The 19,243-nt window shown below is 53.4% G+C and overlaps 1 protein-coding gene across 1 annotated transcript in view; it reads left to right on the plus strand.

Moving 5' to 3' along the window:
- The first annotated feature begins 2,304 nt into the window (after positions 1-2,304).
- Positions 2,305-19,243, plus strand: part of USP2 (ubiquitin specific peptidase 2) — a 26,822-nt gene continuing 9,883 nt past the window's right edge. The window contains exons 1-2 of the mRNA XM_008575765.1: positions 2,305-2,487; positions 10,500-11,317. Coding sequence (XP_008573987.1) covers positions 10,541-11,317 — 777 coding nt within the window. The 5' untranslated portion in view covers positions 2,305-2,487; positions 10,500-10,540. The remainder of the gene's footprint in view (positions 2,488-10,499; positions 11,318-19,243) is intronic.

The raw sequence follows: 19,243 nt of genomic DNA on the forward strand, positions 1-19,243 counted from the left end.
AATATGAGAAAGAGTGCTGATTGGAGACACTTTCAAGTCATGATTTCTAACCCCAAATAGGCCCCTGATGCTGCCCGACAACCACACCGCATTTCCACAGTCCACTCCCTCTCCCCTCTCTAGCCCAGCATTCTCAGCTGCAGCATCACCCAGAACTTGTTAAAAAATGCACATTCTCATGTCCACCCCAGACCTACTGAATCATAAGTCTAGGAGGTGGGAAGCTTGAACAGGCCCCTCTAGGTGATTCTGAGACACTCAAGTCTGAGAACCACCGCTCTAGCTATTTCCTAACTCTTCTCTCCAGACTTCCCACCCTCCCTCCCTCATCACCTCTCTCAGNAGTGAGCGGGAACCGGTCTGTATGTGGGATCCGAACCCTCGGCGGGAGCGCCACCGCACTCCCAAGTGGTGCACTGTAGCAGTGCGCCACCAGGCCGGCCCTCTAATGCTTTCTTGACGTCTCCATTTTGATGCCTAATAGATACTTCAAATTTATTATGTATTAAACCAGCCTCCTAATCTACCTTCCCTCCCTCCCATCCCCTGCAACCAAATCCTGCTCCTTCCACAGCCTTCCCCTTCTCAGTTAATATTAAGGTAAAAAAATTCCTCCCTTTCCCTCACACTACCTAATCAATCAGAAAATCCTACTGACTCTACATTCAAAACACATACAAAACCCATCCACTTTTCCTGCTGCTATGCTAACCCCATGCCACCATTATCTCTCACCAGATGAATGCAATGACCTTCTAAATGGTCTCCTGCTTCCACTCTGGCTCTCTCCACATCTGTTCTCCATACAGTAACTAAAGGGATTCTGCTAAAACAAAAGTCAGATCCATGTCCCTCCAATGCTCAAAACTTTCCAGTGGCTCTCATCTCAGAGTAAAAGCCAAGGTCACCAGAATGGCCTTAAGGCTCTATAAGGTGCAGTCACTCACTTATCTCTTTGACCTCATCTCCCAACTTCTCCCTCTCTCTTCACTCCAGCCACGCTGATCTTGTTCTTCCTCAAAGAATCTGCCCTGAGGTGGGACAGGTAGCTCCCACCTTAGGACCTTTGCACTTACCGTTTCCTAGAACACTCTTTCCCCAGATATGTGCATGGCTCACTCCTCCTGCAGGTCACTCAAATGTCACCTTCTGATTAAGGCATCTCTGACCACACCCTACACACTCTATATTCCCCTCCCTGCTTGATTTGCCTCTATAGCTCTCACTGACATCTAACATACTCTATACTTTACTTATTTGGTTATTGTTCTGCTTCCACTAGAATGTAAGCTCCTTGAAGGCAGAGATTGGGCCTGTTTCGCTTACTGCTGTATCCTCAGTGCCCAGAAGAGTACCTGGCACATTCAATAACTATCTGTAAAATGAAGTGATGGAATGAGGGCCCTAAAGAAACGTAAAGTGTTGAGATCCAGAAGGGATTGGTCTTGGGACACCTCTTGGGAGCAGAGGTAAGAATGGATTCAGATATGTTTGTCGGCAGCAGTTTAAGTGTTCCCGCCTGATCGCCTCTAATTTCTCTGGGAAAAAAGACAAGGACGCACTTGAGGAGGACTTGAGTGGTGAGGGTTAGAGATATCTGTCCTGGAGAATGGGAGAAGGAGCTAAGGGCACCTGGAAGGATTGATGGTGAAGCTGAAAACCTGGATTTGCCTTGGCACCTATCTATCTGGTTGGGTGGATTTCTTCACTAGCACTGGGGGGTCGGGGGGAGATTATATACAAAGAATGGAACCGGCAAAAATTCAAGTTTTGTCTCTGCTTTTTCTTAAAAGACCGAAGAGAATTCTTTCCACTGACTCAGTGCCTCCGTTTACCCACTCAGGCAGTCATCACTAATCGTTGGTCCCATGAAGTAAAATCAACAGAAAGTGCCTTTAAGAGTAGAGAAAAAGAGAAGAGGCTGAGAACAAGACCTCCCCCAGCCGAGTGGGAACGCGCGTGAACATTTAGCCCTCTCTAAACACTGAAAGTGATATGCCCGGGGCTCAAGTTCTGAGCCTTCTCCCGTGACCCCTCCTCTTTCCCAATACCTCCCAGCTGCCCTGTAGTGTCCCTTTGCAGTCGGCTTCTCTCCGTGCTCCGCGCCCTCCAAATTCGCGTGCTTTTCCTCCACGTGGTTCTCTGTATATATCCTAGTTGCCTGGGAAACCCTAGCTGGGCGGGGCTCTGATGACGCCACAATAGGAACAAACCAATAGCCGTGACGCGTCTGAGTGACGCGAGACGCGAAGTGCGGCTTTGCCGGCCCGGGCGCAATGAAGCGGCTGCCCGCTGGGTGGCGCCGATTTCCCGGGGAGGTCCTTTCTGGGCCCCCGGCGGAGGTGGGGGAGAGGCGGGCAGGAGCCGAGGCCAGGGAGCCCTCTGCGTCAGCTGCCGCTTACTGCGCCGCGCCAGTACCAGCCAGGACTCACCCGCAGCTCCATGCTTGTGCCCGGTTCGGCTCGTTCATCCTCTGAGAAGAGGCAGGTACGTGCCACCTGTCGGAGATTGGGGAGGGGGGATGCGGAGGTCCGTGTGGGTTTGAGGCTCGGAAAGTGAGGTGTCCACGACAACCTGGGCAGAATTGGCACTAGAAATGTAGGGCGAGGGCCAGTTGTGTAGAGGAGTTCCAGCTGTGGGTGCCAGTTGTGTGAGGGGACTGTCAGCCGACAGCCCAGGGAGCCAAGAAGAGCCATCTGTGTGCTGATCAGTGTGTTCTAAGGAAATATAGCTTCGGCAGGTCCAGGTCTCTGTGCCCAGTGTGGTATGTGGCCTGAGTGTGAAGCCTGGTCACTGACAACCCCCTCCCACGTGTGCGTACAGCTCACTCATTCTCTGCTCCTAAAGCTCCTAGGGGCTGTCTCTGGTCAGTTTGCCCAAAGGGGGCGGGGAGGTAAGAGGGCAGCAGTTAAGCGGAGGGGGAGATTTTTCACCAATCCCAAGCCAGAAAGAGGCATCTTTGAAATTCTTACTAATCCCAAACCAGAAGCAGGCACGCGGTGCTTCAAGGCAAACCACTAACACTTAACAGCCAAGGCAAGCCCTAGCCAACCCATTGTAGCTCCTCTGAGGAGTGAACATCCCACCTCCTGGCCAGGCTGCTTTTTGAATGGGGCTGAGTTGGAGATAATAGTAGGGGCTGCTCACCTCCCCTGGCATGGGCATGAGAACATCCCCCAAATGGACCGGTAAAGTGAGGAAAGGAGACCTGGTGGGGCTAGGCTTGGGGCATTCCCCACTCCTTTGACAGATGCATGCCAGACTGGAGTTGGAATGAGGACTGGAATGAGGGCCCCGGTGAGGGCGTCCTCTGAAGTGCATCATCAGGACCCGGGCTGAGTCAGTAGCCTGTGCTGAGGCAGGGTGGAGGCCCCAGCCTGGGGTACTCCCAGTCCTCAGGGAGAGCCATCGAGAAACAGGAGAAACATCCCGGGAGCAGACAAGTGCACCAAGGCCAGAGAGGCCTTCCTCTTGTGACCCTGCCCAGCCCGGCTCTGTGGCCCTGGAATCCTGAGCCCTCGCACAGGTAGAGTGGAACCACCCCAGAGGGACCGGGCGTTTTCCTAGCAGCTTGGGGAAGCTGCACTTGCCATATTTTTCTAGGCAATGATGGAAGGAGCGCAGATGGGCTTGGTCTTTCTCTGTTTGGTGAACTGGACATCTGGGAAGATGGCAAGCCTCATTTGCCCTTCCCAGTTATGGGTTACGGACCAGTTCCAAAAACATGGGGCATTAGAACAGAACAGTCCCAGAGGGGTAGCCTGGAGGCCCTTTTCTCCCTAGGGAGGTTCACCTGGTAAGGTGCTATTACTAATATTACCACTAATTATAATAATAAGTGGAAGAATTCAATATAATAATCATTATTTATTGAACTCTTAGTATGTGCCAGGAAATTTACAAATATTATTTTAAATAAAATCCTCACAATTGTGAGTCTTACCATTATTATTATTCCTGTTACAAATTAAGTAACTAAGGTTCAAAGAACTTAAGTGACTTGACCACTGTCTCAGAGCCAATAAGGGAAGAACAAGAATTGAAGTGCAGGCCTTGAAGTCCATTATAAGAGCTTAGTACTGAAACGAGTGCCGGTCCCCTGTCTGCCCCTCATTATCTGTGTGCTGTTGAGCAAGCTGCTTTCTGTCTGTAAATCTGCTCCATCTCAGAATCAAAGGAGTTGGACTTGCAAGTAAGTCTTCTTCCTGTTCTCTAATTCTGTGACTGACAGCTCCAGAAAATCCCTTATTTTTGCCTCAAGCTCCACCCCCAACCCTCTACCCTCTTTCCTGTCGTCTGTCTCCCCTTGAATCCCCCTACTGTTCTACTTCAAAATGCCCCCTCTTCCAAGAGTCCTAGCAGGTCTGCTTGGCTGGCACCAGCCCAGCAGGGCAGCCCCTCAGGGGTGGGCATGCCACTGCCCCTTTAATTCTCCCAGGGCTTGGAATGCAAGTGAGTTGCACTGGCATCTCTGCGAGGTCAGATAAGATACTATATATATCGGAGTCAGTAACCTGAGCTCCGGATTACCCAGCCCCGAGTCAGACTCCAGCTTCTGGGCTCGCCACTGCGCACCCTGCCCTGCTGGAGAAGGAGAAGCCCCCAGGTCCATCCAGTGCCCCCGGCCACAGGTCAGTAGCTGCCCCTTTGGTATATGAGCTTCACTGGACCACTGTCTAGAGGACAGACATCAGTGAGTTTGGGGGAGCATGTGAGAGGCCACCCCATTGGGTCTATGGGTGCTGGGGGCAAGAGCAAAGGCTCCTCAGGAGGCTGAGGACAGAGAAAGATGAAGCCTTAGAGGAGAGGGAGGGAGCCTGGGACTCTTGTCTGGAGAGGGGGCAACAGGAGGTTAGCCTGGGCAGAGGTGGCTGGAAAAGAGAACTTAAGGATACCAATACTTCCTGGAAGCCCATTTCTTTGCCTTTTCTTGGAAGTGTAGCAATGCCCACCCCTACCAACCCCAAATCAAGAAGCACCCTATAGAGATACTGCCCTGGGCCTACCCATTTCTCTGCCAGTCAGGATTCTTCCTTTAATCTCCAATCTCTATTTTACCTCCTCCCCCTACCTCCCCCAGCCCTTGGGCAACTACTTGGAGCAAGAGAGACAGAGATGGACCCAAATTTCCTTAGATGACCCCCTGCCAAGGCAGGCAAGAGGATTAGGCACTAAACTGGTGGGTCCCTGGTGGCCCCTGATAGATAGAGCTGCTGGTGACAGGCTGAGGCTCCTGAGAGGAGTAGACAGAGTTCCTGGACTGTTCAAGCATGAATCGGCCCCACCCCACTACTCTACTTGCATCCTCCCCACCTGCCAGGACATCCTTAATCTGATCCTCTGGGATTGGACTTTTGTGCCTGGGCAGTATAGCAGGCAACCCGAGCATAGGAGTGAATGTCAGAGAGTGTGGATGGAGGGAGGCAGGGCCCCTCGCTCCCCCCCTTACCCTTCAGGATCAGCACTTTTTTTTTCTTTTTTGTCACCTTGCCAGTACAGGGGTCCGAACCCATGACCTTGGTGTTATAAGGCTGTGTTCTGACCATCTGAGCTAACCGGCCAGCCTAGGTAGGGTCAGCACATTCTGATGCTGTTAGCAAACAGCTTTGGGAAGCTCTGAGGTCACCACTGTGGAGGTTCCCAAGCACCTGTCTGGACTGACTGAGACTCCCCACTCACCTGTCCTGGGCACCTGGGTAGGAGGGAAGGGACTTAACCCTGTTTAGGTGAAACTCTGCTAGGGACTCCCCATCCAAGCAGTGGCAAGGCCACAGAAGCCACCATGCCTTGACCCCAGAAAGCCAAGGGGATTGGAGCAGAGAGAGGCTGTTGAGAGTTGCTGGATGTGGGGCATCACCCATCCCCTGCCCATGGGGCTAGGAGCGCCTAAGATTCCTGAGGAGCAAGTCCCTCCCCTGGATGAGCAGGTTAGGGAGCCCTTCATGTGAGCAACAGGAAATGACAGTAGCTGACACAAGGAGATTGGCTGCGCTAGGGAGACATGGTTCATTTTAACCCCTGACTCACCTAGTGTGGGTACTTTGGGGAGTGGGCCAAGCTACAGCCAGTGTAGGAGGCTGGGGGGCAAGTTCATAATCAGGCCTGAGGCCAAGGGCCCTGAGCTGGGGTAGATGCTGGTGCCAGGGGACACGGAGGAGCCTGGCACCACCAGTGAAATAGAGGCCTCCTGGACCATCTCATGGCTGATCAGTATTGTTCTGGGGCTCAGGTTGCACCTGGCTTCGCTTTCATTCACCTGCCGTAGAAATTCCAGAGGGCCACTCCTGCGGGAGTCAGTACTCTCCTTGCTGCTGCTGGACACTGGACACCTGGATCCTGTAGTGCCCCTTCCCCTCACTCCGACCCAGATGGTCCCCAGCCCTGCCCCAGCCTGAGGAGAGTTCAGGGAAGTGTGAAGTAGGGGCTTGGCTGCAGCAGACAGCACAAGGCTGAGCCCGGCTCTTGCACTGCTCTCAGCATGACTTTGGGAAATCCACATCACTTCTAGGAACCCTAGTGTCCTCATCTGCTCTTGGGCATCAGAATAGCACCTGCCGCTTCGAGTAGTTGGGAGGATTAAGTGAGTTAGTATACTGTGTCTGAAGTCTTCGTGCAGTTTTGAGCTTTAATAACTTCAAAAATACAAATGCTAAAAACTTCATTTAAAAGTTTCACTATTTAGGGGCCGGCCCGTGGCTCACTCGGGAGAGTGCGGTGCTGATAACACCAAGGCCACGGGTTCGGATCCCATATAGGGATGGCCGGTTAGCTCACTGGTTGGGCATGGTGTTGACAACACCAACTCAAGGGTTAAGATCCCCTTACCGGTCATCTTTTGGGGGAAAAAGAAAGTGATAACACCAAGGCCACGGGTTCGGATCCCATATAGGGATGGCCAGTTAGCTCACTGGTTGGGCATGGTGTTGACAACACCAAGTCAAGGGTTAAGATCCCCTTACCGGTCATCTTTTGGGGGGAAAAAGAAAAAAAGTTTCACTATTTAAATTTCTTGTATATTTCTGAATTGTAAATTAAAATTTTTAATTTTCATTTCAATTTAATTTAAATAATTTAATCCTTCCAATAATGTCTGTAAGTTTGAGGCATTTATACACCCAAAAGAAATCAAGCTTAAACCTGCACTAAGACCTCTGGGACACTCTGTGTATGAAGCGCACTTAGAAGAATGCCAGGCAAATGGCAAGGCTCCTGTGAGTGTTGGGTTGAGGCTGCCAAGAAGATGAAATCAGAAGCTGTATGTGAAGTGCTCAGCATGCACAGTGTTTGATCTATAGGTGTTCAGCACCAGCTGGCCATGGTGACAGCTGCTTGGCTCAGATGTCCCAACAGGAAGATGAGTGCCTCTGTGCAGAGGAATGCTGCTGCACTTCCCAAGAGGGGGAAACTAAGCAAAGCAAAGGAAGAGTGGGGGCACCTCTGTGAAGATGGCATGGAGGAGGAGCTTGGCAGGGGACTGTACCTGTTGTCCAAGGTGGCAGGCATCTGGGAAGGCACCGCCTAGAGCCCCATGCCTGTACTTGCCAGCTCTGGGTAAACAGTGGAAGGAGTGGGGCAGCCGGGGCCTCACACTGGGCAGGGTGGGGTATGGGGGATCCCAGCCAATCAGCTCGCCTCCCACTGCCCCATGAAAGGGCCATTCAGTTCAGGCCGTTCCTGTGGCAACAGGGAGACTCGCAGCCATGCGAGAGCCCGTCCTGTCCCTGTCTTGCGCAGCAGGGCTACAGCCCAAGCCCCAGGCCTCTCTCCTGCCTATGGCGCATTCTGCAACCTCCAGGGACAGCTGTGCCAGGTAACGCCAAGGGGCACCAACCCAAGCTGTCTTCTCACCTTGAAGGTTCTAGGACTTCTCTCAAGAGGGAAACTTGGGATTGGTGGAGGGAACAGACATGCGCAAGGCCTTGGCCCCAGTAGGGACCCTAAACCAGATGTCAAAGCCAAGAGGCAGCTTCCAGGGGGTGTTAGTGATGGCATGACTCTCAGGGCTGCTGGGGAGAGTGGGGGAGGTTTGGCAGGTGTCTGCCAGGTTGGAGCAGACAGGAGAGCAGAGATCTGGGAGCCCGCTGGGATTCTGCGGGCAGGAAGGTGCGGCTCCACCTCCAGCCCAAACCTTTCATGGGCTGTCTGTCCTGTCCAGTGTACTTTGTTTTGCCCAGCACTTCTGCGTCATCAGCAGGGCCAGGAGAGGTCACGGGCTTGGGGCACTGCTGCAGAATACCAATTCTCCAGGAGCCTTAGCAGGGGGAGGTGGAGAGCCCTGGGGAGGAGCCATGAGCTCATGCCCTGCGGAAAGTGGGAGGTTGTATCTGATTGGCTGCCTGGTGTCCCAGAGCCCAGCTCCCGAGACCTGGAGTCTCTTTGACTTTACATTATTGATGGTGTTCTCCAAAGTGAAATAGAGCAGAACTGGGCCCCCACCCCCACTTCTGTGCCTGTCTCTCCCTGTGGTTTCTCTCTAACCTTGCACGAGATCCTCCCCCAGTTACCTTTTCCTAGAAAGAGTGACGATTGTGCCCGGTAGGAGCACAGGGGAAAGGGAGGGGACATGAAGGGTCGGGGATCCCCTGGGCCCAGCAGAAAAAGGGTAGACAGTAAGACGGACCAGGACTTTCTGATGCCAGCCTGGACTGAATATTGCTGGAGGTGTCTGGTAGGGTCAAGGAGTGTTGTTCTGGGACCTATATGGAAGTTGCCACCTGCTCATCTCCCACCCCTGCTGGACTGGGATTCTAGAGCTTTCTTCCAAGCCCTCAGCATTTGGGGCTTGGCACCAGCTCCTCTCTGCCCTAATGAGCTGGGCTGCTGGCCCAGGGCAGGCTGTGGGTGCTTATCTCACTGGAGGTGCAAGGGGAAGCCTGGTGCCCTGGGCTGAGGTCAGCGGCCAGCCCTGACATTATTATAGACCCACGAAAGGAGGAGCCAGGCTGCTTGGCAGGGGATGGGGAAGGAGATAATAACGACTGTCATCATTGAGTTCTTTCACATGTTATTATCTCATTTTTCCTCACAACAACCCTGTGAGCTAGGAACCATGATGATGATGATTTGGGTCATTTACAGGTGAGGAAATTGGGGCTCAAAGAGGTTAAATGACTAGTGCAAAATCGCCCAGCTAGTTCGTCACAGGATGAGTCGAAATCAGCCCTGGTACACACTACTATGACTCCTGGATGGCTCTGCCTCCACTCCCCACCCCCAGAATCCCCCCAAGAGCTCCTGATGCCCTCAAGGAAAGGGGCCTGATCCTACTTGCTCCTTTCTCCAAAGCATCTCTGCTCCACTGGATAAAGCCTGCACATGTAGGGTGATGGAGGGACTACGAGCGTCCCCAACTGAGCTTAAATTTGATGGAGAGTTGTGAACCAAGGTTAAGGTTAAGTGTTGAGCCAGATTCTGAAAGACCTGGATTCCAATCCTGCCTCTGCTAGCTTGTGACCTTGGGCAGATCAGTGTCATTTTTCCCATCTATACAACAGAGAGGTTTAAATGCATGATGCTTTAGGGCCCTCAAGGCTCCACATTTAGTTAGTTCTGTGTTCCTCCACCAGACCCACCCCAGCTGCAAGGCAGCAGGGGAAGGTGTGGGTGGGGAGTACTGGGAGTGCTGCCTGCAGTGCAGGATTTTGGCCTCTAGAGGCCCCCTTTGCACAAGTCAAGTATGCCAGGAACACTGGGCTGATGTTGGTAGGGGAACCCCCGGGAGGATAGAGGGCCCTAACCACATTTAGGACAAAAAGCTTAGCTCAGCACCACAGCACAGGGCAGCAGGTGCCCATGTCCAGGGGAAAGCTCTGGGATGGAGTCTGGAGACCAAGTTGCAGCTCCCTCTCTGCCACATGCTCACTCTCCGCCTCCCCGTGCCCACCAGTCCCTCATTACTTCCTCTCATGAGCCTCCTTTTCTTCACAAGAGATCTGACCACATGATCTTCAGGTCATTCCAGCACAGACAGTCTGATTCCAGAAAGACTCCTGCTTGGCACATAAGTCAGAAGAGGGACGGAAGTGGTCTTAACTCCTGGATTGTCCAGTATTCTCAACCCAGGGGATGAGGGCAGTGGCATCCTTCAACTCAGGAGTTTCTGCAGAAACTGAGGAGAGGGACCAGAGGGCATTAGGGCTGGAAGGCAGACTGTGTATGGCTTGGAGGGCTGGGGAGGTCGGGCAGCCCCCACTTGCATATTTGGGCCTTTGAAGGGAGTACTCTGATTAGCCCGCATGTGCCAAGACTGATTTTCCTGAGGCTGATAAAAGCCAGCTCATCTTCTGTACTCTCACTAAGGTGTGAAAGCACAGGTACCTGCAAACCTGTGTGCACACCTGCATACATGTGTTTCTCAGCGCCAGCCAGCCTCTTGTGGAAATGGACTGGGTAGCCCCTGGTTGAGCTCCAAGGTTCTGGCCCAGCTGGGCTAGAGAAAAGGTGCAGTGGCAGCCTGACACCTGGCAGGGCCCTTGACTGCTGCTTTCCTTGTCTTTCAGCCCATGAGGCTCCTGATCCCCAGTGAGCGCTGTCCTGAAGGATGTCCCAGCTTTCCTCCACCCTGAAGCGCTACACAGAATCAGCCCGCTACACAGATGTCTCTTACGCCAAATCAGGCTATGGCACCTACACCCCCTCCTCCTACGGGGCCAACCTGGCCACCTCCTTCCTGGAGAAGGAGAAGCTTGGTTTCAAGCCAGGCCCTCCCACCAGCTTCCTCACCCGTCCCCGCACCTATGGCCCCTCCTCCATTCTGGACTATGACCGGGGCCGCCCTCTGCTGAGACCCGACATCATCGGGGTTGGTAAGCGGGCGGAGAGTCAGACCCGGTGCACTGAGCGGCCTTCAGGCAGTGGACTCAGTGGGGGCAGTGGATTCGCTTATGGAGTGACCAACAACTCCCTCAGCTACATGCCCATGAGCGCCCGCGACCAGGGGATAACCCTGACGCAGAAGAAGTCGAACAGCCAATCAGACCTGGCCCGGGATTTCTCCAGCCTCCGGACCTCAGATAGCTACCGGATAGACCCCGGGAACCTGGGCCGCAGCCCCATGCTGGCCAGCACACGCAAGGAACTCTGCGCCCTGCAGGGGCTCTACCAGGCAGCCAGCCGCTCCGAGTACCTGGCCGACTACCTGGAGAACTATGGTCGCAAAGGCAGCGCACCTCAGGTGCCCACCCAGGCCTCTCCCTCACGAGTCCCTGAAGTCCTCAGCCCCACCTACCGACCCAGTGGCCGCTACACACTGTGGGAGAAGGGCAAGGGCCAGGTCCCTGGGCCCAGCCGCTCCAGCTCCCCAGGGCGAGACACTATGGTGAGTTTACCCTTGGTGCATGACTGGCGGGGGAGGCAGCCACTGATGTAGAAGAGCCAGGTTGAGGGCAGGACTCCCAACCTGACTGATGATTGATGGCAGTGGTGGCTGCTCCTGCAGCCCTAGTGGAGACAAGCAAGGGAATTCATCCCGGTGTGTCTGGTGCCCTCGAGGCTCATTCCAAGCGCAGGGGCTTTCCCACTCTTCCTAGCAAGCCCAGTTCAGGAGCTGTGCACTAGGGGGCAGTCCAGGCATGTTCGGTTACCCCCACATACACTGCTCTTCTCACCCTCTCCTTTTCCGCCCAACATGCCAGGGTCTCCTGCAGGCCCTGCCCCATCCTGGGCTGGATGCCGGACCCCCAGACCACCAGTGCTCCCTGTGGCAAGAGTGATCCCCCTGCTTTGGTTGCATCTCCCCCACTTGTGCTTTACTCTCCAGCCCAGGGACTCAGATTTACATTTAAGCATAAAACAGCAGGGAAAGAGGGACTCTCCTCAGATTTGCACTGTGGGCTCAGGATCAGGGTGTCTGGATAGCAGTACTTATCAAATGACTTTGGAGGAAATAATGGAGAAGTTTTGTCTAAGGCTTGAGACTATCCGGTACATCTGTATTCCAGCCCTGCCTCGGCTGCAATCAGGGAAGAAACTCTGCTGGAGATTAACCAAGGGCTGGCCTGGCCTTGCTGGCATCTAATCCCCAAACACACCTCTTGGGGCATTGACTATTCTGCCTTTTCTGTCATTATTAGTGTGCCCACTAGGTGGCGAGTTCTAGAGGGTGAACAAGAAATCTTATCTCTAGATCCTTCACCATGTGCCTCGCACAGTGGGGAGCCCAGCTCACCTATCCATGATTGCATGGGTAGATGGATGGGCAGATAGACGGATGGGTGGGCAGGTGGGTAGATGGATGGGTAGATGGACAGGTGGACAGACAGGCAAGCATATGGGCAGGAGGATTGTGTGCTGTGTCTCCCCCTGATGAACCCTTCCCCTCCTTCTAGGACATGTGCCTTTTGAAAACAACAGCTATACCACAGCAAGAAATGTTGCTTAGAGGGCCTGTCCAGAAAAATGGAGCAGGGCTTCAGACTAGTGGCAGGGTGTTGGATCACAGACCTTGAAGCTGTCATAACTGAAGTTCTTGAGAGGACAACTTTGATAACATTACTCAGTCCTGGCCTTGCTGGGCCGTCTGTGAAGTGCCATGGGAGAAACAAAAATTGGTGCCTCCCAGAACATCCAGATCCTGACAAGGAGGCAGGTTGGCTACATTGGAGAGCTATTATAGATGGGAGTGGCAGGATAAACACGTGTCATGACAGGGCTGGCCTGGGAGAGAAATACATTCTGTCATGGGCCATGTGCCAGGCTTGGGGTGGAGCAGGGTTCACTTGGACATGTGTGGTGGTGTTCAACCCCAGGGACAATCAGAAAGCAGCTCAGTGGAGGGCTTAGCTCCTAGCAGCCTCTGAGGGGCTCGCTTCCTTTGCTCAGAAGAGAAAGATTCTTTATGGTAAGCAGCACTCCTCAAAGTGGGGTCTGCAGACTCCCTCATCAGAATCCCCTGCAGGGCTTAACTATTCACCCAGACCCACTGGATCGAACTCTCTCAGGATAGTGCCTGGGAACCTGCCCTTTTCACAAGCTCTTCAGGTGATCCCTAAGCAGACTGAGGTTTGGAAACCTCACCACAGACTAAACTGCAGACCCACCCTCAGCCCCAATCATGAGAGAGTAGGGTCTCTCTTTACTGGGGGTCAGATAACACTGCGGATCTGCCTCCCTCCCACACAGGCATACCCCAATCCTCTCTGGAGTCTGCTATCCCCCATCCCTCCCAAAGGGGACACCCCAGCCCCACTCCTGCCCCCATGGCCAGGGCAAGGGGAATTTTGAGAGAGGACCTCAGAGGAATGGCAGATTGCCCAGGGGCAAACTCAGCCACCCTAACATCCCCACTTCCCACCCAGAAGTGACACAGTTAAGTAGCCAGGAATGTGCTACAGTTGAGCTAGTGTTTCATTCCCAGCTCACACTCAAGAAGACACTGCCAACCAGGAAAGGCCTCTAAGGGTCAATGGTGTAAAACCTTTATTTAACCTCACCCCTCTCTCCTCACCCTCTCATCCTCACTTCTTTCAGCTGACTGCATCGTGCTGAGGTGAGAACAGCCCTCTTCATGGGGCCTGGACCACTTCTTTCTAAAACCAGGTCCATTTTCTTTTCAGATCTCCATTTGGGGATCTTACCTTCTTGTTCATTCATTACAGTGCTCAGCTTACTAGCAGTGTAACCTTGGCTTCCCTGACTTCTCAACCTATTTCCCCCTCTGTAAAATGAGAGTGATCACAGTTCTCACTTCATAGATCATTGTGAGGAATTGAAAGGTAATGTATGTAAATGCCTGGCATGTAGTAGGTGCTCAGTAAATATTAGTTCTCTTTGCACCATTCCAGGTGCTTTGAGAAGCAAGAGATGTGGGAGCCATGGTCCCTGCCCTCGGTGCATTCATAATTCCCTTAGGGAATTAAGTTCTTAAATATTTGCAGTAGGAGGCAGCCTATTGCTCCTAATAGGAGGCGTTTTAAGTGCCATAGGTGGTGGGAAAGAGAGAGGTCATCTGAGGCTGGAACGGGCTGCTATGACCCAGGGAAGGAACAGTTTGCCTCTTTCCCCTGGGACACTTATCAGTGCAGCTGTATTTCCTCATCTATAAAAGGGAATGCTCCCGCCTGCCCTGCCCAACTCACTGGACGCCCTGAGGCTCAAAGTAAATAGCGAATGTGGGGGAATCTGAAACCAGCCAAACGCTGCTACGCTACGGAGGAGGAGCTCCTTTAAACTGAAGGGGGAAGGAATGATAGGGGGCATGTCGCGGCTGACCCGGACGCCCTGAGGCTCAAAGTAAATAGCGAATGTGGGGGAATCTGAAACCAGCCAAACGCTGCAGCTGCTACGCTACGGAGGAGGAGCTCCTTTAAACTGAAGGGGGAAGGAATGATAGGGGGCATGTCGCGGCTGACCCGAGTGCGGAGGGGCTCCCTGTGGGAGGAACAAAGGTAGGAAGAGCATCCTGTGGACCGGGGGCTCTCGGCTGGTGTTCATAAAGGGAGGCCAAAAGCAGGGAGAAGAATGGTTTTAACTGGACTCCTTCCCCTCATCAGAGGTACAGCCAACGTGAACTTGGAATATCACAAACTCAGCTGAGCATGAGTAAGGAACGGGCAGGGGGGACACGAATTCGGAATAACCCCCCTCCCCATGCTTGTGTAAGCACCTGACAAAATGCCAGTCCTGGGGGTACAGCTCAGCTCCAGGGTAACGAGGGCCTGCCCTGAGGCTCCACCTTCCACTTAAAATGCAGAGAGAGAGGAGAGACAGTGATGGTGGGAAAAAAGCTTTCACTACCCCCAGCGAGGACTCCAGGCCAGCCCAGATAGCTTATCCCTGCAGAGAGCCAGAAGCCTGAGTACCCAGCCCTGCCATCTCCCCCCTCCGCCCCACCTCTCCTGTTCCAGGGGCCTATGGAAGGACAAGCTGTTCCCCTGAGCCCTGCCAGGGCTGTGCTTTAACCCCTACAATCCTTCCTAATCCTCCCCCACCCCACCCCTCCAGCTGCTCCCTCCCCAGCCCTGGCATTCTGCCCGCTGGCCTCAGCCCTGCCCTCACCCCACCCTGCCCAGGCCACCCTCTCCTCTCCACAAGAAGAGCCCAGGGTTGGCCCAGGGCCTTCCAGAGCACAGTCAGCAGGCCAGGCACCTGCTCCTCGGACGCAGAGCCAGGGGCCGAGGCTCCCCATCAGTCCAGCCTCTTCTCCAGTCTCTTCCACACCCTTGCCCTCTGCTCTGGGACCTGTTTCTAGGAGCAAAGGGTTGGGAACCTGAGTACCTGGGTCCTATTTGCCACTTGGGCTGCTGACTCATCTTCCAAAGCCTTGGTTCCAGCTGTTCAGTGACAGGGAGATTATATAAGCCAAAGTCACATGATTTTTCTCTCGGGTGGGACTTTGGACTTGAATGCTGCCTGTGATGAGCAGAGGTTACTCCAAAGAGAGCAAGTTGAGGGTGGCTGGGACTACCCTAGAGCTCCCGGGTGAGAAGTGTGACCTTCCTGTCTTATCCTTCCCCTGTTCACTCTGTTTACTCAACCATGCTGGGTTGCATCCCTGCTGTCTGGTTTGTCCAGCTTGGCAGCCTGAGACCCTGAGCCTGTCCTTACCCACTCCCACCCCAGGCTCACTCACCCACCATGAAAAGGGTGAACTTCCCAGGGGCTTGAACTGAATCCATGCTGACAGCATGAGAAGGTCACTCAGAGGAGGGTGTCAGCCAGAGGTTTCCCATGGCCAGGACCACCAGCCATGGAGAAGGAAAGGGCAGTCAGCTTGTATTTTGTGATTAGAATCAGCTAGATGCTGATGTCTCTGTCTCTTGAAGATCAGCTGTGGGCTGTGACCTGGCTGGTAGCCTTGGTGCTGCCTTACCCAGGCTCCATTTCTCAATTGGAGCCCAGCACCATCCCCACTTGCCGCTCCAGGATGTCTTCCTGAGTTAATGTGGTACTGGGGGGCAGCTCAGCAATCCACTCCTGGAAAAATGTTCCCTGCCCCTGGGAGAGCCGCTCCACTGACCATCAGTTTCAGAAATTAACAGCATGTTCAGAGCCCGGAGCTGCACACGTGGCCCCTTGTGCCCTCTCACCTTAATGCATACATAAAACTGGCACCCCGGACAGAGGTATAAGCAGGAGGGAAGTGTGTGGGCCTCTGGAATCTGGCTGGTTCAGGCCAGACTGCCCGGGGCTTAAGGAGTACAGAACTTTTGGCCTGTTGGGGTCCAAGTCATGCAGGGAAGCAGAGCTTCCTACAGCCAGTGGGGAGGATAGGCTGACCCTCCCTCCCCACAGCACACTGTGAGCTGAAAGCCCAGCCCCTAACAAGGATTCACAGCCCCTACATTTTATCTCTCAGTTGATCAGGCCACCAGTCTGTCCATTTCCGAGGGTAATAGCAGGCATGTGCTAGGAGCTGGGCCACTGGCCTTGAGACATTTGCTTGAGCAGCGTCACCAAAGCCTGGACCAAGCTGCCCACTTAGATCCGAGAGGAGCAGGGTACTCTCAGTCCCTGCCCTCACAGACCTAATCCTGACTTTCATTTATTTATACTCCATCTCATGCCAGGAAGGATTTGAGGTGAAGAAAGTGACTTATCCCACAGGGGAGGCAGACCAAGCCCAGGCTCTGGGAAATGGCAGTCTCAGGCTGCAGGAATGAGCACTGCCCAGATCAGCTCAGTATTTAAGGCACAGAGAATCACAGAGCCAAAGCCAGATTCAGATCCCAGAAGACTATATCCTTTGTATCCATCCCACTTCAAGAAATGGCATTGAGGAAGAAGGGGCTCATCGGGACCTGGTTAGTTGTGAAAATGAGCCTTTGTTGGCTGTGTACTGCAGCCGTCAGACCTGCTTGACAAGACTAGACCCTGGGTGAATTCTTTCCCCTTGCCTCAGACTGTTCAAAGCGCTCCCCCTGCAATCTTTCCCCACCTGGACCCCCCTGCCCCCAGCATCCCCTCTAACCTCCTGCATCCCAGGGAAAAGGAGAGCAAGCTGGCAGAATGCCAAGATGTCCTGGGGTGGGAGTGCTCACATCACAGGGTCTTAGTCATGGGGAGATGGGGAGACAGGCCAAAGGCTACGTGGGTCAGTGTCTCTTGGGCAGTGTCCCTTCCCTCCCACAGCACGCTTGTTCAACATGCAAAACCAGACTCACACCCCACCCTCTGAGGGTCAGTGAGACTTCCAGGATTGCAGCTTGGTCTGACCCTCTTTAGAGATAAGATCAACACCATGTATTAAGAACCCTCTACCCTGCCCTTGGGGAGGTTTCAGCTTGTTGGCACAACCAAGACAAGCCACACACAATCTAAGACCACTTACAAAGTCTTAGAGACACTTATAAAAAAATAAACATATTAAGATAAATTAATAGCGTGCAAACTGAATGCTAGGAGACTGAGGATATGCAGTAATGGGGTGTTTAGAGCTGGGTGGAGTTAATGAGGGAAAGCTTTGTGGAAGACGCAAGTTTTGAGCAGAATTTACAAGTAGGTAATTGGCAGACAGCAGAAAGGGCGTCCCAGAATTTCCTAGTAGCTCTTAAAAGCATGAGTTTTGCTGTAAGACAAGTCTGGGTTCAAAGCCCCACACTGTCATTAACTTTGTGGTCCTGCCAAGTCATTGGATCTCCCTAGGCTTAAGGTCCTTCATCTATAAAATAGAGGTAATGGTTACTATGTCATGGTGTTATTATGCAAATTAACTGGGATAATATATATGAAGTCTTTAGCCCAGTGCCTGGCATTTAATGAGTGCTTAATCAGTGGCCATTTTGCTTTTTAAGCAGAGGGTAAGAGCAGGTTGGTTGGTTACAAGGGCCACAGAAGGGTGAGGGTGATGACAGTGGAAGGAGCCTGAGGATAGGCAGCCTTACAGACAGGCTACCTGAGACTCTGGACCCCATGCAAGAGTCAGGTGCTCTAGGTGATTCTGGGTGGAAGAGTGACGTGATCAGATGCAAGCCTTGTCGACGACTGTGTAGGACCAGCTCCAAAGGGTATGGTTGGAAAGAAGGAAGCTTGGAGAAAAAGGCTGTTGCAAGTCTGTCCAGGGTGCAGGTTCAGTCAGAGTCTGAGTGAGGACGGTGACTATGGAGATGCCCCTACTAACATGCCTACCCTCACTGATCACCAAGCAGAATGCCCTGTGGCTCTTGTACTGCCTCTTCCCACCACCAGTGTGGTACACAGAGAGGCCACAGTGCTGCTCCCCTCCCACTAGCACAGAATCGCTGTTTTGTGGGCGGCCTACGGTACAGCCTATACATATGTCCCGGACACATTCCTCGTGTGGCTCTGGTCATGTGTGCAGTGTGCATGTACATGTGGGGATGAGTGCACCAGGGGGAACAGAAGGAGCCCACAGATGAGTAACCAGCACATGCTGCTGCCTCTCAGAGTATTTTTAAAATGCTAAAAATACTGGCTAAAAATAGTCAGCAAGCCCCAAACAAGATACTTTCTCTAGACACATTCGTGTGCCTCCCTGGCAGGTGGAGGGGCACAGCATCAGAAATAAAAGCCAAAGACCCCTGATCTTCAAGCATTTGCTGCACTTAGGGTCAAAGTAGAACACTCACCCTCACACCAGCTGAGCACCTATTTTCTCATCATTGTGTTACTTTATCCCCATCTCCCCACAATAAGTCAAATTTGAGATTATGTGAGAGATGGAGCTGGGTACTTGGTGAGAAGAAGCCAGGAAAGGTTTTTTCCTGGAGCTAAAAGGGACTGTGACCTATAGTGCCTTATAAAATCTGAGCACTGCCTCTCTTCATAACTGGCCAAACTAGGATGGGGCAGAGGAGGGGAGCTCAGTACCGAGGCCGTGGAAATCTATCTTCTTACCTGGGCCCATCGACCCCCACGGACTGAGTGGAGCTTCACCAGGGCCTGAGTCCCCCTTGAATGCTGGACAAAAGTTTGTGCGTATGCGCGCTTTGCTCTGAAGAGAGTACAGAGCTTTCATCAGGTTCTCCTAGTAATCTGCAGCCCCCAAAAGTCAGGAATTGTATGCTGCCTTGGGGGACGCTCACCCGGTTGACACTCGTCTTGAGGAAATGTCCTCTGAGGACCCCGAAGAATTTCTCTTGAGTCCCAGCCCGAGGCCGGCCCGGGACTCCGCGCTCCAGTCCTGCCTTCCCCGGGGCCTGCGGTTCTTTGCAGCGGGCTAGCCTGGCCTGGGATCTGCGGGCTGCGGGGCGTGCGGCGCAGGGGGCGGGGCTGCGGCCCTGACCCCGCCCTGGCGCTGACGTCACGGGGCCCGAGGCGCCGGCGGGACCGCCAGGCGGCCGGAGCG

This window comes from Galeopterus variegatus, unplaced genomic scaffold, assembly GCF_000696425.1.
Source record: "Galeopterus variegatus unplaced genomic scaffold, G_variegatus-3.0.2 Scaffold1237, whole genome shotgun sequence".
NCBI classification, from domain to species: Eukaryota; Metazoa; Chordata; class Mammalia; order Dermoptera; family Cynocephalidae; genus Galeopterus; species Galeopterus variegatus.